At 39.7% G+C, this 22,832-nt stretch overlaps 2 protein-coding genes across 2 annotated transcripts in view; both read right to left on the bottom strand.

Moving 5' to 3' along the window:
• The window catches only part of LOC311181269 (aldehyde oxidase 4-like), a gene marked incomplete at both ends in the record, with an annotated part of 57,806 nt that overhangs the window by 9,828 nt on the left and 25,146 nt on the right, over positions 1–22,832 (bottom strand). The window contains 17 exons of the mRNA XM_084249608.1: positions 620–748; positions 1,822–1,917; positions 3,811–4,038; positions 4,345–4,536; positions 4,725–4,811; positions 5,119–5,206; positions 6,396–6,529; positions 8,398–8,522; positions 10,365–10,461; positions 12,126–12,248; positions 12,763–12,877; positions 13,221–13,390; positions 14,096–14,188; positions 15,873–16,035; positions 18,152–18,336; positions 20,280–20,389; positions 21,713–21,806. Coding sequence (XP_084105734.1) covers positions 620–748; positions 1,822–1,917; positions 3,811–4,038; positions 4,345–4,536; positions 4,725–4,811; positions 5,119–5,206; positions 6,396–6,529; positions 8,398–8,522; positions 10,365–10,461; positions 12,126–12,248; positions 12,763–12,877; positions 13,221–13,390; positions 14,096–14,188; positions 15,873–16,035; positions 18,152–18,336; positions 20,280–20,389; positions 21,713–21,806 — 2,229 coding nt within the window. The remainder of the gene's footprint in view (positions 1–619; positions 749–1,821; positions 1,918–3,810; positions 4,039–4,344; positions 4,537–4,724; positions 4,812–5,118; positions 5,207–6,395; positions 6,530–8,397; positions 8,523–10,364; positions 10,462–12,125; positions 12,249–12,762; positions 12,878–13,220; positions 13,391–14,095; positions 14,189–15,872; positions 16,036–18,151; positions 18,337–20,279; positions 20,390–21,712; positions 21,807–22,832) is intronic.
• Positions 9,342–9,542, bottom strand: LOC311181278 (small integral membrane protein 20-like; the record flags this gene model as incomplete). Its single annotated transcript, XM_084249622.1, has 1 exon — positions 9,342–9,542. The coding sequence occupies one exon, from the start codon at positions 9,540–9,542 to the stop codon at positions 9,342–9,344; it is 201 nt and encodes a 66-aa protein (XP_084105748.1).

Below are 22,832 nucleotides of genomic sequence, written 5' to 3'. Positions count from 1 at the left end.
CCCTACTTTCATCAATGGATAGATCAACCAGATAGAAAATTAATAGGGAAATAATAATAATAAAAGGGATTTAGGCCACATAAACTTGATAGACATTTACAGGGTACTGCACCCCAAGAAAGCTGAGTACTCTTCTCATGCAGACATGGAACAACTAACTACTGAATGACTTGGATTAGTAAATGATTTCAATGGGAAGAAAGTACTGGAAGGAAACTGGGCAGAAGTTACCCACACCTCCTTTCTACCTGCAGGTGCAAGTTGCAGGTAGACACATTACAATTAGTGGACAGTAGTGGGCACTCTACAATTTGAAGCACATTTTGGACTGGACATTTTTAGTTATTGAAAGGAGACAGTCTGTGGCTAAACACGATCACTGGAGTTTTAATTATCTTAGAGTAATTACAAAAATGTAGGTAAGTTTTATTGAAGGGAAGGAAGAAGCTCACAGGGGAAGCGAGAAGCTCTTGAGTCTTGGTTCTAGCAGGAATTAGCTGAGGGACCCAGCCCAGCCATTTGACCTCTCTCAGCCTTGGTTTCATCTTTCATAATTGGGGTAGGATAAGATCACTTCTTGAATTGTCACTGGGTGAGCAAGAAGTGAAAGAAAATTCACCTGCACAGCCTTTCCAAAGATATCTGTCCCCATTGAGCCCGCCGTGAAGACTGGATTGGGCACAGTGTCTGTGCTTGTCTCAGACAAGTGTATATAAGACGTGGGGATGTTCAGTTCCCGACTGGCCACCTGCCAGAAGAAAAAAAATTATTTCATATTTCATTGACTTCTAGCTTCTGCCCTCCCTTTTCTTTTTTGAACTGAATATATAGGGCATGTGGCTATGTAGAGACAAATATTTAAAATAGCATCTTTGGCTTTATATGTAGATTATGAGTTTGAAATTTTTAAGTAGCACCGCAAAAGATACATTGCTTTTCAGAGACAAGCGGTCACCAAAGAATCTCTGTTTTATTTTACACCATAAGCTAATGGCACTATGGTCACTCTGGGACATCCAGGTTGGCATGACACATGGAAGTCAGAGGCCTGGTCTCACTATTTTATCTTCATGTTTTCCTTGTGGTTTACAGACAGTTTGGCAATTTTTTTCTCTCATGTGACCTTTTGCAGGCATCGGGTTTTATTATAAAGAAGCCAGATACATTCAAAGAAGGTCCTGTGGATTTTTGTGTAATTCCAAGCACACTATTAAATAATATTCTCTCCCTAAAGGAAATCTCTCTTCTCGATTTTTCATTGGGAGGTAAGTTTTGTCCCTCTTCCCCTCACACATATTTTGGATTCAAATGTCATATTTGACAAATTCTTAATATTAAAAAAAAGAAGGGAAAATTTCCCATTGCAAATAATTTCTTGTTCTTTCAATTGTACTGGAAATACTTCTTTGAATTAGCACACATAATGGCCAATGGAGTTTCTAAGCTGATTGTGATTCGAGGGAACATAATTTCTCATCCTATTAAACATACTCATTTCTAATGGAAAATTTGAATGAACACAGTATTGTCTTGAGCCATTGTCATAAAATTGGGAAGTATGTTATCTTTGAAAACTGGAATCACATTTTTCAGAAGACCCATGGACTTGATTCTTTGGTAAGCAGGAAGGATGATATATTTCCTCAATTCTAATATCCACTTCCCACTCTCACATGCAATTTTACATTACTAAAATCAAGACATGCCTTACAATTGATCTGAGCATTTGGGGGATGATATTTCTCCTGCTCAGCAAGAAGCTGTAAGCTTCTTTGTCAGGTGCTATAGTCTTTTACAGTAAGAAATGGACACTTAACTCACCTGAATCATTTTGGTATAAAGGCCTTGTCCCAATTCGCAGCCACCATGAATCACCAACACAGAGCCATCGAGATAGATGTGGACTAGAGCTGCACCCTGGGAGAAAATAATTATAATAGTAGTTTGGAAACCAGTGAAACCATATGTTACTGTGAGTTTAGCTGAGGTTGTCAGATAAATAGTTTTGCTTCATTGAGCCAATAGCTCATTTTTTTATAACATAGAAGAAAGCCATTATTAGTGTCTGTTGGAAATCTCCTTCAACAAGACTCCAGACTTAAAAACCATCAATGTCATGGGGGGCATGGACAAACTGGGTGAAAGGAGTCAATTGTCTGGTGAAAGATAGAATTGGAATTTTAGGGGTGAGCTTCATGTATACAGAGAGTTGATTTATAATGATATACATTTGAAACTTATATAATGTTATAATGCAATTATTTCAGTAAGAAATTCTTCTTAAAAGAGGAAAAGAAATATGTCAAAGTGGATATGTGAATGGTGGCCCATCTAAAGACGAGAGCCCTTGGGGGGCTGCCTCTCCAGAGTCCCAACCTGTACAGCAGTTTATTATACTTCCCTCCCTGGATGTGAAAATTAATTTTAAAGCACTAAGGACTAATTTATTGATGAGAGTCTCCTGGGTCTGAGACTGTATTCTCAGGACTACATTCTCAGTTCTCTACCAGAACTTTTGAACATTCTGGTTTCACCTAATGATGCTCTAAGAGGAATCAGGGATGACCATGGACATGTAAGAATGAGCATCATGAGACCATATTGGACTTCACGTTGATGATGATATAAACTTCCAATAGGGGCATATTAGAGATAAGAGCTGGGGACGGGAGACATCCTTTAGGAAAAAAGCTTCAAAATGCCTGCACAGCAGCCATCAGAACCACCTGATTTTGTGAGCAAAGATTTAGCTTTAGAAAAGTGACATCAGTCATCCCATTAAATTAGTGTTACTATTTTGAATATTACTGACATTTATAATAATATTTCTACTTAATTTTCCAAATTTGTGTTTTATGTAGGCATAAGAGTTATATGAAGACTTGGCCCTTGTTTTGTGGTTATAAACAGATAGCATTAAAATAAATAATGAGTTGAGCAACTATTGCAAGATCACAGGATTTTTTCCTTCCAAGGGTCTGTATATGTTACTCTGGCCTGGACAAAAGACTAAATCTATTCCAAGAGGTGTTGTGTTCCTAGCCTTCCCCCTTCCTCCTCTTCTTGTTTTCTACTTTATTATCAGACTCTCAGGAAGGGTGTGATAAGAAGTTAATTTTAGTGAGAGATAGTCTGGCTACTCCTCACTCACACCATGTAAGGGCTGTATCTTTCCTTGATAGAGATTTGGTTATAGGGACTTTTATTGATGGACTGAGAGTGAGAGAGAGACAGACAGAGAGAGAGAGAGAAACAGAATTTCCACAAAAAATAGTTTAATGATGAAACTAAAGGGAAGGAAAACTAGTTCCTGAGTCTCATATAGTAACTCCAAGTTTCTCTGTGAGTGGGGTAACTCCGTCTATTCTTGTGTATTTTTGAAAGCTCTGTCTTCAAATGACCCTATTCTTGTTACTAAGAAATTATAAAGGACAGAATGGAATCTTCTTGTTTCCTCCACTTCTTGCAAAGACTTGACATTCTATCCCATCCCCCAATGCCCAAGTTCGGAGCTCTGCCCAAAGTCAGCCCCCCAACCCCTGCAACCCCAGCCTCCCAAAGCAATCTGTTGAATATTTTCTGAGGTCTCTGATGCTATGTACCACCAGGTCAGCTCTGAAACCTGTGCCTTCAGTTGTTGCCCAACTGCGCTTTGTTTTCTGCCTAGGAAGTTGCCCTCATTTCTTCTTATTTCCTCGTTTCTTCTTATTGTGCACACTTGTCTCTTTGTGATAGTGAGTCATTTGGAAAAGGACTCCTGGCCAGAAGACAACCTCACCTGATTGTAGTAGGTCACCTCTCCAACCTCACCTGATTGTAGTAGGTCACGGGGATCCCAATTGTAAATTTCATGGGGACCACAGCAAGCCCCTTCTTCTTCCAGAAATTCTTTTTGTTAAATTCCTCAGCAGCCAATTTCCTGTTATAGAATGAAGATTTCTCCAGACATTCTTTCCAGCATCTTCGCAAGAGCTCTGGATTAAATGTTTCCTTAAAGGCTGTTTTGCTAATTTTCTTATACATGTTTATTTCTTTAACCTGAATGGCAAGAAAATAAAATAGATTTCAAGTATAAAAGCTTATTCCTTATGTGAAACATACATTTTTATTATGTACCTGATATAAAGGAAGTTTTTGTTAAAAAAAAACTAAGTGACTGTAAATATGTAAGTGTAAGTGTACATGTATAACAGAAAGATCAACAACAAAAGTAGCTAATACATAGATGATGTACTTTATTCCTTTGAATAATGTGCTTCGAAGTTGACATAATGCTACACGTAGGATGTATATTTGAACCAGTGAGTGATGTTAGAATTTTTTAGGGAGGCTCTGACTGATTACCTCTTCAGGGAGTAAGTTACACTGAAATGCCACAGCAGTGACATAAGCTTCAGGTACCACTGTACCCTGGGGAAAGCCAAATCCTCGAAAGGCAGTATTAGATGGCAAATTTGTTTTGCAAGCTCTACCACGACATCGGTAATTAGGAATATCGTATGCATTTTCAGATTTCAGCACAATGAACTCCACCACCTAAATGAAAACAGAGCAAAACTTCATATTTATCAAATATTCAAAACCACGTACCTGAATTTTATCTCTAATTAGAGCCTCTCATAGAATTTATCTAATTTGTAATGCAAATATTCGAGCAAGTAAAATATGACACTTCCAGCTCAATTATTATAGTAGCCTATGGGAAGGGCATGTTTGTTATTTACCATCTCAGACTCATCAGGAGTGCATCCACCATTGACATAATATTCAATATCAGCCGCTTTGATCACACCATTGTTCATGAATCCAACCTGGAAAGTAACATTACAAGTCATGCCATTGTTTTCAATAGTCCTTTACAATCAGACCACACTGTACACAAATGCTTCTGATCACAGTTGCCAACTCATAGCTAATTCAGGCACGTGGTTTGACCTGACAGTCATCAGAGGAACAGTGAGGATGGTGAGAAAGTTGACCAAGAGCCCATTAGAAAACTTTGATTAGTTTTAGGCAACACCCGCATGTCCCTTCAAGTGCCATTTAGTCACCGTCTTTATTATTGGTTCTCACTGGACAATATTTTAGACAGAACCTGAAATTTTTGCTCTCACTCACTTTGTACTTTGCGAGGAGTGGGTGTCGGCCAGCAGTTATCAGCATGTCATCACCACGCTCGAGAATAAACCGGATTGGGCGGCCTGTCCTGTAGGAAATGACTCTGTTACCATGTTGGATGCACCATAAAATTATAGTACACAGACATGGGGAAAAGGGGTTTGAGATAATCTAGCTTAGTGGTTTTCAGTAGAGGTAATAATGTGCTTTAAACAATATTTTGAAAGTTGGTGGGACATCAGAACAAAAAAAGTCCTATTGCAATTTTCATTCCAGTTTAGTGATCTCTGAGAATTTAGATATTAAAGTGATATATTATTTGGTTATAAGTTTTATTTCTTTTTCATATTACTTTAAGGAGCTGTATGATAATTTTGCAGTTATGTATATAAGTAGGTAATATCACTATGAGTTTCACTTTGGGATATTGAGCTATTTGCCATAAGGGATATTGAGACCCAAAGGGTTGAGAACCAGAGCTCTGTTGAACTCAGCTTTCCTTGCATTCAAACTTCCCTTTCATTAAAGCTCATCAAGGACTCCTCTGGCTTCCTCTGATGAAACGTTCCCAGTGCCTGCACATCTGTATTTACAAAGCAGCCTTTTCTATTGTTTTAAAGCGATACTGAGCTAAGACTTCCACAGTTTTTCTTTCCAAAGCAGTAGCCTGGGATAATTTAAGTTTGTCCTTTCTTTACTTAGTGAACAAGCAGTTGCAAAGTTCACAGAAGTCATGGCTACTCTTGTGTCTGGTTATTCCATCCAGATGCTGCAGAGGCTAAGCGAACATCCCGAGCATCTTCAGACCCTGCTTATCTCACAACAAAATGCATGCCTTGTAAGGTTGGAGTTTTAACCCTCCCTCCAGTCACCTCAGTTTAATTTAATGATTCAAAATACAGACATTTAAAGAGTGAAAGTCAATGCCATTCATTTAAAAATAATCCATAGGAATGTGCATGCTATGAGTCAAAAAAATAAAGTCATTTCACTTAATTCACACAATAATTTTGAGAAACAAGTAGATATTATTTTCCCCACTTTATGGATGAGGAAGCAATAACTTGCCCAAGCTTGACCTGGTGAGCAGGTAGAGCAGGGTGTGAACACAGGTCCTCTGGTCGTGACCTGGTGCTTCTTCATCCACAAGGTAACCACACTCTTTGGAAATGAAAGGCTGTGAGTACTGGGATCCAAGGGGCTGCAGGGTTGGAAGGATGCTGGTGGCATCTGCACCACTAGGACCAATGACACTAACAGCTGTCACTGTGACTTACTTGTTGGCGGCCACAGCACTGACAGCTCCTAGCAGAGCAGGCTTGGTCACTTTCCCCCCAAACGCTCCTCCAGCTCTTTTCATATGGCAGGCGATTCTATTCCTTGGGACCTTTAGTGCCGCAGACACAAATTCCTAGAGGAGGTAAGTCCCCAGAGTCACATAAGAGCGATTTAATACTTTAATTCCTCACTCTGATACCTCCTCTCTGCCTAGTAAGAGGAATTCAGTGATTCAACAAATATAACAAGCACAACCATCAACAAGATTTCATTTTAAACATCCCCCAAGAAACCTGATTGCTCTTAAACAGTCACTTCTCATTTCCCCACAACCTTGACTTTCTCCAGCACTGCTAATCTACTTTGTGCCTAGAGATTTGCTGGTGCTGAATCTTTCATATTAATAGAATTATGCAACATGTGGTCTTTGTGACTGGCTTTTTTCATTTAGCATAGTTTTCAAGATTCATCTATGTTCTAGCATATGCACCAGGTTCATCTCTTTTTGTAGCTGAACAATATTCCATGCAGGTATTACCCACTGAAGGACATTTATGCTGTTTCCATTTGGGGCCATTGTGAACAATGTGGCTATCAATATTCACATATAAACTTTTGTGTGGACAAATATTTTTCTAGTCATGGAATTTCTCAGTGTGTTAAATACTCTAACATACTGAGAAACACTGTTTAACATACATGATTGGTTGTTAAACACTCTTGAACATATTGAGAAACTTGCCAAATTGTTTTCCAAAGAGACTGTGCCATTTCTTCTGCCGCCAGCAGTGTGTGAAGGTTCTGATTCCTCTGCAGTCTTACCAGCACTTGTTATTGTCTGTCCGTTTGATTACAGCCATTCCAGTGGTGTGAGTATCACGTTAGTTTTGATTTGCATTTCCCTGGTGACTAGTGGTGTTGAGCATCTTTTTATGTGTTAATTGTTATCCAGAGACTTTCTCTGGAGAAATGTCCACTTAAATCCTTTCTGAGAACTGCTGTTGATACTGTCCCAAGTTCTGGGCTGTGGGCTCTGGGTGCAGAGAGCCCTAGTTACTACTGGGAAGAGCCTGCTGGAGCCCACAGCCACTAGTCTGCCAAAAGAGAGCTCAGAAGTGGTCACAGAAGTGATCACCTCCTTCCATGTACAGAAAAGGACATTGTAGGCACTCATGTGCCCCTTTGGGGCACAGCCGATATAGCCTCAGTCTTATGTCCATTTCAAAACTTGCAACTGGGGAGGTCCTGGCCACATCTCAGCTTAGCATCAGTCACTTCAGATTTTCCTTTTTGCCTTGAATGGCAGCCAGTAGATTTCTCCTCCCACTGTGGCTACCCAGTACTTTAGGGCTCAAAATACCAATTCACAGCGCTCCACCAGGAAGCCCCAGCTTTCCCCCTCATTGATGCTTGTTATTAATCCTCCTCCCAGAATAATTGTCTAAGAATTCACGTGTGCCTGGCACTACTCTGGGACCAACAACTCATACTGCAGGAGAGGAGAACGTCTGTGGATTTGCTTTACTGGCCCGGATGCAGCTGCAGCTTCTATCTCACCCATTAGAACAGGGCTGGACTTGCCATGCTACTGCTGGGCTGGAAATGTCTTGGAAATGCAATTGCTTCACACATGTAGCACCAAATACATAAAAACCATAGAGAAAAGCAGAGCAAATGGAACACAGAAGAAAATGTAAATGTAACACTAAGGCTCTGATCTCTCTGAGATTAAGTTTTACATGATTGGTTGTTATAAGGGAAAGATACACTTTGTTCTGCTTTGGGAAATAGCAGTGCTTTCAGATTTTTTGAGAGGTCTGCTCTTTTAGGAAATATTAGCCCCCATGTCCTCATCCCGGACTTGAGCGAACATCAAGAGTTCAGGAAGTTTGAGAAGCAGGTGTGTGAGGAATCAAAAGACCCCAGGATCAAAGTGCCCTGATCTAGGGACCTCAGGCCACATGTCATGTGCAGTCTCAGTTCCCCAAAATATCCTGTTACCTGCACGTGGGTTGGAAACTGTGTTCCAAGATGCAAAACCATTTCTTTATCTTCTTGTTTTGGGATAGCCAGGATAGATTGGGTCTCCATGTAAAAATGTTCCTGTCCTTCCACATGGACCTCACCTATAAAGCAAAAACACAGGACAATGTTTAGTTGGAAGTCCCAACCTGGGGATGCTCAGCAGTGTTTGGTTTATATCATGGGGTTAGGCCACTTTTTCTTTTTCTTTCTTTCTTTTTTTTTTTTCTTGGTACAATTTATGAGCTCATAAAAAAGGATTTACAAAAGAAACCTTACACCCCATTGTAAAGGAAAAAGAAATCATTTTAATCTATACATTATGACTTGTTAATCCAGCATGATCTCTACTCCGAATGCTTACCACCCCCCTCCTTAGCTTGATTTGCTTCATATCTATTTCCAACGTGCAGCAATCTTCAACAAGATAGTCAAGCTGAATTGTTTATTCTTAAAAAGTAAGAGATACTTTGTCCTCAAAGAGTTTTATCAAGTTTAGCATTTTCAAAGAGCCCTATGAGGCTGCTCAGCATTGTGGTTTTTCACTGAAATTTCCTATTAGAAAGATGGCAAAACAGACTTGGATCTTCCCAAGTCTGCAGGCTGCCTGTATTCATATCACAGCTCCGCTGGGTAAGTAGTAAAGGCTGAATAACAAGTAGGTCTCCTCCAAACACAGCTGGGTGAGAGAGCAGCATTTTTAGAAAGTAAACGGAATCATGAAAACCTTCCTAATCGTGTGATTTGTTCCAGGGCTCTTTGGAGACTTAGGAAGGGAAATATGAATCCTTGTGGGCAGTACTCTTATTTACAGAGTTTTCTTCTCCAGCTGTCATTCCATAGCGAGGCGACTTATTGTATTTGCTGCAGAATCCAAAGCATGAGGATGTCTACTTTCATAATCAGAGCTGGTGATTGCCTTCTCACTTCCTGTCAAACGGATCAGACCACACTTTTAATCCTGGTGGCTGCACATTTTCTTGAACGATACCTGCTCGATTTATGGCTTGTTCTCTCTGGTACTCCTCCCGCATCATTAGGGGCCGGAAATAGATGGGGTAGAAGGCCGCCCCGATCAGGGAGACGAAGCCGCCGAAAAAGGCGGTGCGCAGGTTCCTGGACATGGTGCCGGGTCGGGGCAGCCTGACCCGCCGAGCACCCGGCGCGCCCAGACTCCTGCTCCTGCCCTAGGCCACTTTTTCTAATTGGTCCTTACCGTGCCCAATCAGCTAAGCGACCTTGGGTCATTCACATCCCCTCCCTTGGTCTCAGTTTCCTCATCTGTTGAGTGATATCCATGTGGACTTAGTGCATGGCTAACATGGTCACATATCCAGGCTCTGCCCTCTCCCTGCTCAGCTAGTCTGACCAAGCTATTAAAGCCTCATTTTCTCATCTCTAAAATGGTGGGCAGGTGCATCTCAGGTGATATGAGTTATGATATGATAATTGAATCACAGAGAAGACAAGTAACTTGCTCAAGGACACAAAAGTTTGAAATGGCAAAGCTGAGACTTTTCCCCACCCTCCAATCAGCTCATTCTTACTCGCTAATCTGAGATTTTTGGTTTGTTCAGTACATTATTTTGTAGGCTACACCAAGAGAGTTATTTGACCCTAGTTTAAATATTTGGAAGGAGATATTATTTAGATTTCAAAACTAACCAAAAAACTTGTGTGATGTTAAAATAAGTGAATTGTTTTACCAGGAGTCAAGGGATTTCAAGAATTTTTTTCTTGGGACAATAGAATGTGAGTCATGCAAAAAAATTGTTGCTTTCTGTATATGAATACTGAGTATGCCTAACATTTCACGGAAAATCAATTCATTTAATCCCCATAACTAATCCTACAAGGCAGGAATTAAGAAATAGATGTGGAGAGGTTAAGAATGACTTAAAGATGACTGAATTTATTTTTCATTTTTCTGGCTCAAGATCACTTACCTTCAATGACTTGATCAACATTTTTAAAGGCTTGCTCTACATCTCCTTTCTCAATTTTTTTCTCAGGACAAAGAAATGAATTGTGCTCTAGGGCTTGCTGAAAGCAAACAAAGAAAAACAAACAAAAAAGTTTTTTTTTTTTTTAACATTCTAATAAGCCATTCATTCCTCATCAAAATCCCATGCTTCTCTATTTTATCTTCATACACCTAGACCTTTTGAACAATGTGCAGTGTCAGCTGAAATAGGGTGAAAATTGGTCACGAGGATTGGCGACACCTTCGTTTTGAGGGGATCTAAGGAGAGATGAGGATACCTAAGACTAGGTACCACCCTTTAGGTTGCTGAGTGGTCACCTTAGGTCATTGGTATTAATGTGCCAACTTCGTGGTGGCGGTGGTGAGGCAGATAATAAACAGAGGTCAAAAAGGAAGGGGATGGTGTGGCTGGAATGTTCAGAGATATTCCAGTGAAGTTAACTTAAACTGGGTGCTGAACTGGATGGGATTAAGGCCGTTAAAGAAGGGAGGGGGAATCATTTGAAGTTGAGAGTGCCTTGTAAAACAATAGTTTGAAGTTGAAAACAGGCTGAGGAATTAAAGTGAGACTAAGGCCAGGCTAGTTGGGGAGCAGGCTTTCTATCAAGAAACAGTTGAATGAGCTTGAAAGGTGATTGAGGTTAGACTATGAATCTTATCTAAGAACCTTATTAAGAGAACAATGTTGTATAGGAAAAGTGATGTGATGAAATTTGTGACTTAGCAACGTTCATGTGGTGGGTATGTGGGTTGAAACGCAATACAGGAGTCTCTTTAAGTGATTATTGTGGCAACTCTGAAAATAAGAGGGTGACGACCTGGCTAGAGGGTGGGGTGGGAGTCAAAGGGAGAATGGAAAGAAAGGGGAAGACTTAAAAGATACCCCAAAACTTGAATTTGGCAGCTGTTGGGAAGAACTGAGGAAAACCAGTGAGAATGCTGAAGACTACAGCCTACTTGGTTGGCCTTCCTATAGCTTAAGTACACACTTATCCATCCACCCCTCCATCTTGCACATTGATTGAGTTTCCCCCTATGGGTGTAGTGCTTTGCTAGACACCAGAGACATGTTCTTGACCTCATTAATAACCAAACTAAAACAACACTACAGCGAATATTTACTGAATGTGTTCCATGACCCAGGTATTATTCTAAGTCTTTCACTTGGTTTCTATTGCATAATACTCACAATGACTTCCTTATGCTTCCCATTTCACAGATGAGAAAACTGAGATATGAGGCGTTTAAGTAACTTGACAAAGCTTTCACTGCTATTAACAAGCCATTAAATGGCAGAGTCAAAATATGAATCAGTGTTGTATCTTTAGAGTTTGTGTTTAACTAGGAAGTGGGCAAGGAGGCAGAGGGCCCAAAAGCAGAAATTCAGTAGATGTCACACCTTTTTCTGAGTTTCACAGTGCTCTGGATTTGCCCACTAACTAGTTTTGTATCTGAGGTCATAAGGACATTCCTCTGGTGTTGCTTATCTGTATTCTTAGGTCATGCTTTGGCAAGAGGTCACTTGAGTAGAAGTGACAGTGGGAAGAAAAAGCGTGTTCCAGGCAGGAAAATTCTCACTATTCTGTCTTGACGTGCAGAATGCTAGAGCCTTCTGTGCAAAATGTAGATAATACCAAAGTATAGATGGAGCCCAAATTATACTATTTTATGACTCCAGGGGCTGATACCTTACTCATTTTAGAAAACATAGTGACTTGACTACCTCTATTGTGATAATCTTTGGTTCAATGTCTTCATAAGCGATCTTGACTTTTTTAGCAGCCTCCTTTGCATGAGCATAGGTATCAGCAGCCACAGTACAGACGATCTGACCCACGCAAATGACCTGCAGAAATGTCACATGTAATTAAAACAAAATTGTTAAAAAGGAATTATAATCTTTTACTTACCCAATGGGTTCTTATGACCAAAATAAAGATTATATTCTACATATGAAAATAAATTTAAAACAGTGGCTTGAGTGGGATGTAGGGGGTACACACACTGAATGTAGAATTTAATTTCTTGACCTCTGATTTTTTTTTTGTTGTTGTTGCTCCTCACCATTTCCATATCACACCAGTGATCCAGTCATCCTGAAATTCCACTGGTTCTTCCAATGTTCTATGTGCTATCTTGTTTCTAAGGCTTTCATGACTGTTTAGAAACTTTCTTAGGGCTTTTATCAGAATCTTGAGGGATCCACAATTCAAGAGAGAACTTGAGAACCACTAAGATGGAGTCACTATTTCCCTGCAAGTCTGACTACAAAGCCATGGATGCTGTGGCCATAACCAATAATCCATTTCTGGCATTTCCAGCAAAGGACTTGAATAATAAGCCTCACACAAATCACACACCTCATTCTGTGCATAGAGTATCTCTCCGTGATGGTTATTTTCCCCTGGAACATCCTCTGCTGTTATCACATCAACAACACCTGGAAGTGCCAGGGCTTCTGAAGTGTCAATTTCTCTAGGAGGGAAAATTTGAAAGTATACATTAGAGCTATAGGAGTAAGTTCATGGTACAACAGAAGTGATTTGTCAAACACAGGGAAAAGCAACAATGGATCTCATGAGTGAATCATGGGGCAATAATCTATACTGAAGAAGTACTAGTATTTAGCAGGTGTTCTGACTCCTGGCCACAAATTCTTTCAAGATAATATATAAAAAGTGACAGATTCTCATCCAGTAGAGCAAATGAATATTCTTACTTGACTTAAACATATAGATATGTAAAATAAGTCCTCAATTTGAATATGAAATTGTGAATACATTCTAGTAATATATAGGAACACCTATTATTTTCTTACATGATCTTTGCATAAGTTCTGGTGCTAGTGACTACAGCCAGGAAAAGTTCTTCATCAATGGGCGGCATGTCATCAATATAAACAGCTTCCCCTGTAGTGTGTTTAATGGCGGACTGGTGCATCATTGGGTGGCCAACTGGATCTTGTGGGGGTTGGCAGGGATCCACACACTGTTAATCAATAAAGCAAGCTATTTTATCTCTACATTGTCATACCCTGAAAACTAAGTCTGATATATCTGGTTTGCTCATAAGTCAAAAGGACAATCTAGGTGTTCATATCGGTGAGTCAAAGTTAACAACCATACATTGAGTACTATGATAAAATGGTAGAGAATAGATTCTGGCTTTACGTCCTTCTCCCATGAGGGGAGACATTATTTCTGACCTTAAGGATCTACAACCTTGTTGAGGAATCAGAACACACGCGAACACACATTAAAATAATGTGATCACTTCACATAGCAATAAAGAACAGTTTACACAACTACTATTGTTCAAGGAAAATATACAAGTTCTTGGGGGACTCAGGGTGATTTTAATAAAGCAGGGAAGGCTTTCTCAAAGCAGTAAACGTTGAGTCAGCTTCAAAGGAATGCCAGGCATTAACCAAGAAAAGGATATTTTAAATAACAAAACTGAAACGTGGAGAAGGAAGATTCAGAATCTAATTCCTTGTGTAGCCTTAATTAAAGCACAGACAATAAACAAAGCAGGTAGTGTGTGGGTGGCAATGGGTAGCATCAGCTAGTTCTAGTGGACTTTATCTTTACAAGTAAAAAAAAAATAACGGTGTTGAAAAGAGGGAAATATATGCAGAATGCACATATCTGAATTCATGGACAGATTAAAAAACAGGCAGTCCCATCTACCTACCTGGAACATCTGAATTCCTTGGGGTGTTTCTATGGGGAAATCTTGCAGAGCACTCATGAACTTTTCTGGGATATCAGGAAACTTCTGGGGATCCTGAAAAGAAGATAATTTCATATTTAATCTCACAATCTGAGGGACTAATTTGGAAAAACACATGTAGAAGCAGTGTATTTCAATTTATTCTCCCAGGTGTCGGATGCCTGTTCTTCCAGGAGAGAGTACTGAGTTTCGAGCTCCCTAGGCTCCCTAAGTTGTTTGAAGAACAACCACATTTTCTTAGCCACACACAAAAGTGAACACTTACTTCCAGGGGAGGACCTCCCTTTATGCCAAGGTCTCTTTCTGAATGGGTGGAATACGTACACTTCTAAAGAGAGGCTTTCAAATCCAGGCCAATCTTTTTGGCATTATCTTTAAGAGGCAACTCAGAATAGGCAAAGAGAGTCAGCTATAAGGATGTTCAATTACAGATGATTTGTGTTAATGGAGAAACTAGAATGAATATAAATATCCAACAACAGGGAAATGACTAAAACACTACAGCACATCTGTAAGTTACAAATATTCTGTAGTCATTAAAAATGATTTTATAGAAATGAATATTAAAAACACTCATGAAATATCATAAATGAAAAAATGGTTTACAAAAATTCATATACAAGATGATCCCATTTTTTAATAAAAAAGATGTATTCCAAATATTAATAGTAGGATTGTTGCATTAAAGTTAATTAAATTTTTTTTCTTTTGTGTTTTGACATCTTTTATAATGTTACAATGTATAACAGAGTAAGTGATTATATGATTATAAGTAATAGATATAAAACAAAACATGCTTATTAGATTATAGATTATAATGTATTAGAAATATACTGGCTATGTATTTATATGCTGAATATATTATAGAATATGCAATAAAGTATATAAAATATATACTAGAATGTGATATCAATATTACTAATAAATAATGTAAATACAAGTAATGAAAAAAAGCAGGCAGAACTAACAGAGTAAAGCTCTCAGCCATGGAAGAAATATGGGTGCATTTCTTGCTATTTTGGGGTCAGTTCATGACTTGTCATCAAGGGAACACTCACAGTCATGGACCATACTCTGAGAAACAGTGTTATGGAGCTCATTTTAAACTAGGTTAGGTAAGAAAAAAATTATTATGAAAAACTAGAAATAATCTAAAAGTCCAAAACCAAGAAATAGATTAAATAATGGTACAGGTATCTATAAACGCGCCTTGCCACCATCACGTCATGATGTCACTGAGTGTATATGATGACTAAAGCATGTTTATGTTACGATATAAGTAAGCTGTGCTAGCCAGGTCTATAGAAGTGGATGTGTGGGACACACACACACACACACACACACACACACATGTCCATAAAAAAGGGGCTTAGAAGACACACACCAGAGTATGAATAACAGTTATCTAGGAGTGATAGGATTACAAATGATTTTCTCCTCCTTTTTGCCTTGCTCACACTTTCTAAAGATCAAAGCAGGTATTATTTTATTAAGAACATTTTCTTTGAAGAGGAAAAAGTTATAAATGACTTACTGAAGACTTTTTGCAGCTTACTGTTGATCAACCTGACATTGTGAATTTGTATTTGTTACACAAGTTATAGGGCAAATGGAATTGTGAGGTCGTACTCCCCTGAGCTGTTGGAGGCTAGCAGCATCCACACTGACTCCCCCCCCCCACAATGGTGTGGACTCACAATCAATGTCCAGGGACCAGCTATACAAAGAAGTCATTTACCATTTTATTCAGTCCTCGCCTAACTTTGAGGTAGAATTTGAAGAGTAAGCTGATGATGAGGGTTCGCCTGTACTCTACCATGCCGCCCTCTGCATCTGCCGGGATGTGAATCTCATCCAGGACCAATCGACACGCATCACTCAGCATCTCGTCATCCCATTGCCTAGTAGGAAAGGATAGAAACATTTCAAGGAGACGCAAGGACAGATGCTAAACTGACAGAGCAAGGAAAGAGGAAGTCTAAACAAAATACCTTGATGTCTAAACAAAATACCTTCAAATATTTCTGGAACTTCCTTCAGAACCTGAAGCAGAGTTTCCCAAATTTTCCTTGCCAAGATCATTCACTATTATTTTTAACCTCATGGCCTAGGAATGTTGATGCATCTCAAATAGCTTGGATAAAAAGTACTATAGTACAAGTTTCCCAAGATCTGGATTTAAGTTGTATTCATTGCTGAAGCTTTAGCAAGCAGACCCTGCTTGACACACAGATGACACAGATAATGCTGGGAAGTAACTGTCTAGTTGTAAAATTTTTCACAAATACAAGTTCCCACAGAAATGCTTTGGAAGCATCAAATAAGTTCAGTATCTGAGAAAAAATGGTATTACTTTCTAATTATTGACAATGAATATGATGGGTCAATAAAAATTATAAAAGCAGAAGTTAGAAGAATTTTAAAAACGTACTTTCCAAATGCTAGAAATAATGAGACTGATCAAAGGAAGGCCATTTAACCTTTTGCCATATTTGACCTAATTTATGTGGCTTAAGGACATTTTCAGTTGTCTTGGATAACTGAAACATTTACTTCTTTTTTACAGGTTAATTAAAATCTTGAGGACAATATCTAATTAGATTAATTTGTACATTAATCTTATTACAAAAACGACAACAAAAATTCATTGTAGTCTACTTAGCTATTAAAAAAAGATGAAATCTTGCCATTTGTGACAAGAATAGAACTGGAAGGGATTATGCTAAGTGAAATAAATCAGAAGGAAAAAGGCATATACTGGATGATTTCATTCATGTGTGGAATATGGAGGAACAAAGCAAAGGAACAGACACAACCAAATCAAAGCACCCCCTAGAAATCTGCCTGCAGAACTGAAACTACCAGAGGCAGAGGTTGGGGAGCAGAGGGTAGAGGGTGTGCAGTGGACTATGGTGGAGGATGGTGGGTGCCTGGATTGTGAGGATGGTGTGGTAAATGCATCTAAGGAGGTATGAGCCTGTACCTTCTACTCATCTATAGTGTTGCAAATCTCAATTAAAAAAAATCCTTGTATCTTGAAGGAGGTTGGATTTTGGATGACTTTTCTTTATACTTTTCTATAGTGCTTAAATTTCTACAAGAACCTTTAGCTATTGATATATTGATCTTTTATTTTCTTACATTGTTGTTCATTTTTGGACAGTATTTGATTTCTCCCCTCAGCCGTAGTCCCTGTAGTTCTCCCACCACCACAGCACCCAGGACCTATCACCACAGTCTCTCGTGCTCTTCACTCAGTTGTTTTGACCCCTTTCCCTCCCCCTCCCCTGTTGTGTGCCTCGTATCTATAGTTTGCCTGCAAATTTTGTCTTTTTCCTGACCTTTTAAGGACATCTATATATTTTATAATAAGAAAAATATTTTCCAAGTGTTACTTTCATTAAAATGTTAAAACCAGGGCCTCCCTGGTTTTAGCAAAGGGTTAAGTCTCAGCACTATGAAGCTCTCCGCAGCCACTGCAGCATGACTTTGATCAACTGGCCAGGGAGCTACCCACATGGCACAGCAGACCTCTTCTGACATGCCTGCTGCTCCCCTCAGCAGTGTATTTCATAAGTCTGCCTGTTCTGTTCCCCACTCTGTCTCTGGTGAATCCTCTCACCCTCCCACACCTCTGGCTTGTACCCCAGTTCTTTTTTTTTAAATTAATTAATTATTTATTTATACAAGCACTGGGTACTGTCAGAAGCACAAGAGGGTGAGAGAATTCACCAGAGTCAGAGGGGAGAGCAGAGCAGGCAGACTGACGAAGTACACTGCTGAGGGGAGCAGCGGGCAGCAGGAGAGGTCTGCACGCCATGTGGGATCCTTGCCCGGTGGCCGGGGATCGAACCGACGCTGCAGAGGCTGCAGGCAGCTTCGCAACTCAGCGCTCAACCGTTGCACCATCAGGGAAGCCCTGTACCCCAGTTCTTGTATGCATCAATAAATAAATATCTAAAAAAATATTAAAACCGCAAGGTCTGAGTCCCATGTTTCAGACATGCTGTGACATACCTTCCAATGAGCTGCTTGCAGGTTTGGCTTGCAGAGACCACAGTGGGGCCAACACTTCCAAAGAACATTTGAAGGTCCTGGATCGTGTCTGTGCCACCTTCAAACTCCACACTCATGCCAGCATTGACAATGGCAAAGGCATTCTCTTGACGCTGGGCCAGCCGGAGCCCTGACACGAAGCGCCACTGGAAACAGAGAAGCACCCAGTGGTCACCGCTGCTGGACAGACAGCAGCAACTTTGATGATAATTTATAGTGAAAGTGTCCTGTGAATAACGGAGCTCTCAGGTCTTTACTGCTTTGTGTGTTTTCCATGTGTTAATATTGAACCCTCTCAACAACTCATTTCCAATTTCCTGATGAGGGAATTGAGAGGTTAAGTAAATTGCATAAAGTCACACAGAAGGTGGCAGAGCTGGGGTTCAAATCCCAGCAATCTGGCTTTAGATCTGCGCTTATCTGCTCTCTCCTCTGAATCACCACACGTGGTCTCGGGCAAGTGATTGAAACTGTATGGGTCTAAATTTCTTTTAAGGGGAAAGTTGAGTTTGATCACATAGTGTCTCCTATGCTGCTGAGATGGGTGGGGTAAGGGGAGGATCACGAGGTGGGGTGTATCTCACCACATAATCTTCTCTTTTAGTTTGATGTTTTAGGTAAACTTCATTTGAAAAAAAAAAAAGATTACTACTATTAAAAAATAGAAAGAAGGCTTGAAAATCACTGGGACAAATGGTCTCCAACATTCTTTCTAGGTCCAAGTCTGTCATTCTAATTTAAGCCTCATTACTAGTCTGAAACATTAGCTTCACAAAGTGGGAACACCTAGATCAATTGACAGGCACAGTAATGTGTGAATGGCATCTTGTTAGGGACAGGAGGAGATTAAACTCTACCACCAGGGGCCCTGCAAGGATTAAATATTTTTGATCTAGAAAGCAAAGGTGTTAAAGAAGTATCTGAGACACACTGATTGTATTTACTCTACTATAGTGATTGGTGGGGATTTTCCATTCTTGCTGCCACCACCCTTTTTACCTTCTTTATAACAGTAGCCTCCTAAATGGTCATTCAACCTTCAGTCTGTTTTCCACCAATGTTTCCTCTATCTTTCTCATGGACTGTTATTCCTAAAGTACCACTTTCACTCAGTTTTAACCTAGCTTTAAATCCTTCAAAGGTAACTCTCTGTTAGAAAACAAACATATTGATGGAGCAACAGACCAGCTTGGTGATGGAGCCCTGCTCCCTCCCAGGCTCATCCTATGAGGCTGCTCCAGTCACATCATAGGACTGCCCAGCCTCTGCCTGCCTGGCAACCTGGCACACCCTCTACCCCACCCCATGCTGCTCTGCCTGGAACAACTATCCCCTTCTTTCCACTATCTGTGCTGAATTCCCATTGGGTTCCCTTCCTTTTGAACAACACCAGGGGACGGCTCTCCCTTTCATCTGAGCTACTCATTTCCTTTCTGAATAATTAGCAAGTTGCTACTTCAAGTCCTTCCTCTTAGATTTAGATTTTTCAAGGCCAGGACCCCATGGCTTATGAATCCATGTCCTATCTTCTGGGTGGAGCACTGTGCCTGGCATATAGTGTTGTGGACAGTGAATAGATACATGCTTTTTTGGTTGACTTGGAAATATCTTTATGATAATGAATTTTTAGTTCACCAGGAACTTTCTGTAGATAGTCTGTAGATAATTTTACTCAATCTTGGTTAAGTTACATATTTCTCTGAAACCAAAATTTAAACTCTCCACACAAAAAGCCCTTGTTTTGCAGAAAGATAAGGCTCATGGAAATGTTTTAATTTGAACAAAAGAAAAGTATAAATATAACAATAGTGAACATATAACTGAATGCACATTCACCTTCAAACAGACACAGTTATATTTTTTTATGGAAGAAAGGGCTCATGGAGATGAAGTAACAAATCCCAATGTGGCCCTGATATAAAAGCAGATCTAATGATTATGTGGGAATTTCCTGTGAGCAGTCCCCAAAGTCTCCCTGAAACCGTTAGTTGGAAACTGAGAGGACCCCAATTACAGGAACCTGTCTGCACTTTGAGGCCAAGGGCAAGTTGGCTCCTCTCGGTGGGGCAGCAGGTCAGGAGAGCCTTACCTGAGTGGAGTAGGGAATATAAACAGATAGTACAATCTCCTCTGGCTTAAGGTTGGCTTCTGGTAACTTGCCAAGGAAAGGTCCATCTAAAGGAATTTGCCGTTCTCCATCTGTTAGAGAAAATGATCTTGATTAGTATGAAGTATCAGATAGGCAAATACGCAGCAAGGTATAGATGTGATGTATCTGGTAGAAAGAGAGAGGGCTGGCTGAGAGCCAGAGGATGCGGCTCTAATTCCAGCTTCCCAGCCGGGTCATCTTCAGCAACTCATAGGATATTTGGGGCTTCTGGCAAGCTAAGAGTAACACTAGAAAGTTGACTACAGAGCTGAGGTTACCACAGGAAGCGTGGAGAAAGGAAGGTGAGGAGGGAGCACCGCAGACTATGGTGGTGGACTGAGGGTGTCCTGGTGATGGGTGTGAAGGGGTCACAATATCTGAGGGGGGATCCTATACTTCTAATATGTAAACAATGATGGAAATCAATGTTACCTCAATTAAAGAAAGAAACAGTGCGTGTACACACACACACACACACACTCACACACATAGACACACATCTGGGCTTCTGGTTCCTCAACTGCAGAATGACAAGGTTGATCTAGAGAAGCTGAAAAGTCTTTCTGGATCCTTTTTTTCCTCCCTGGTTCTTATAGCTCATTCCACACCATACACAGATTTTGGTTTTAAAGAACATCAAAGCTATTTGGAAGAAAGTCAGTATAATGTAGGTTAACAAGTGGATACAAAGTATTTCATAAATGGAAAGACTGAGATCCAGATAGTGTTAGAGGTGGCCTAGTGACAGAGGCAGGACCTGATGTATAACTTTTTTCTTGAACAGTTGACCACACTCTTACTTAATTTCACCATATTTAAAAAATGTGATCTTAAAGAGAAGATACCAAACATCGATAACCCTCTGAATAATATGCACTTGCTTTTATTTCTTTAAGTTTAAATCATTTTCACCTGCAAAGCTCAAAATGCCTCTGGGTAAAGGGAGACATAATAAATAATATGCCCTGGCAGCTTGATTTCATTTAAAATGAAAAGTCCCATGAAAAATTTGCCATATTTATAAAACTCTGAAATAAAATATGCCATTAAACTTTAAGATCACAGAGAAGAGCTTTCATTAATTTTTTCTTTAAAATTTTTGATAGTACAATTTGGACTGTTCATAAATGTGGCCAAATAGTTAAACTGTCTGATGCAACAACTTATCTGACCTACAAGATATCGAACATCTGGAGAACAGGATAATCAACTTCAGTTTCATCTTTATATTTGAGATAAGATAACTCTAGCCTATATATAGTTGATGAGTTTAAGTCAGATGCTCTGGGGTCCCTACTTCACAGTTCATGGAAGGAGCTACATAACTGACAGTGATAATTATAACATATGATGCCTAAAGCTTGATCTCTTACCTTTAGATACCAGATTGATGACAGCATTTCCTGCTGCTAAAATAGGATTTAGGTCAGAAAAATCAGGTCTGCTCACCACATGTCCTCCAAAAGTCTAAAGTAGAAAAAAAAGATGGCATTTTAAAAGCTACACTTCATTATTTGACAAATAACGAACCATGTATATAGGAAGCTTATGTAAAATTTTAATTCTTGTCTTTGTTTTGTAGAAAGAGCTGGCAGAGTTTTGATGCACCTAAACAATTCAGACAAACTATTATATAAGATTCCCATGCCTGAACCCAACCCAAAATTAGTGCTTGTGAAAATATTCCTGTCCATGTGCCATAAGGAGGGAAAATTTCTTTGACAACTGACCCAGTATGAGTGTTTGCTAAAGCGGGAAAGGAGATGAGCAGAGCCTGAGAAACACGCAAGACCTGGGATGGGAGCATTCACATCCCAGCTGTCTTCTGTGCCGCTGTGCTCAGTTCTTCTGTATTGCCACAGAAGAACAGTATGTCTGCTTCACAGACAGCCTTGGCTGGGGCCACTCAGTGGGGCTAAGAAGACAAGGTGATAGGGAGAGGAGCAACTTGGTTCAGAAAAAGGGCAGAGATGCCAAAGGTGAAACACATGGTAAAATTTGAGAACTGGCAGAAATAAGGTCAGAGATAATCAAGAGAAATGCTTTCCAGCAATGCTCGACTCCCCAGTATGTGTGAAATGGGCAGTATTTTGAACCAATTCTCCTGAAATCATAAACAATAAAAAGCTTGATAACTGGAAATATAGAAGAATAAACATGTGGGGGCACATATTTAGAAACTAACCTCAGTGCAAAGATTAAAGAGGAGAATCAGTCACAAAAGGGGATTTTGGAAGTGTAGACTCTTGTTTATTATTCTACCTTGGGTAAGACATATTTTACAGACTGTGAAAGCTGCATAGGATCTTATAGACAATCCACTTAACTGAACCACCGTTTTTAAAATGAAGAAACACTGACTTCAAAAGATCATATGGAATGATCCAGCCATTCCACTCCTAGGTATTTACCCAAAGGACACAGAAACATCAATTCCAAAGAACACCTGCACCCCTATGTTTATAGCAGCACTGTTTACAATAGCTAAGCTTT

The sequence above is a fragment of the Talpa europaea genome (genome assembly GCF_964194135.1).
Source record: "Talpa europaea genome assembly, chromosome: 1".
Lineage (NCBI taxonomy): Eukaryota > Metazoa > Chordata > Mammalia > Eulipotyphla > Talpidae > Talpa > Talpa europaea.
This window is presented reverse-complemented; position numbering and strand designations above follow the sequence as displayed.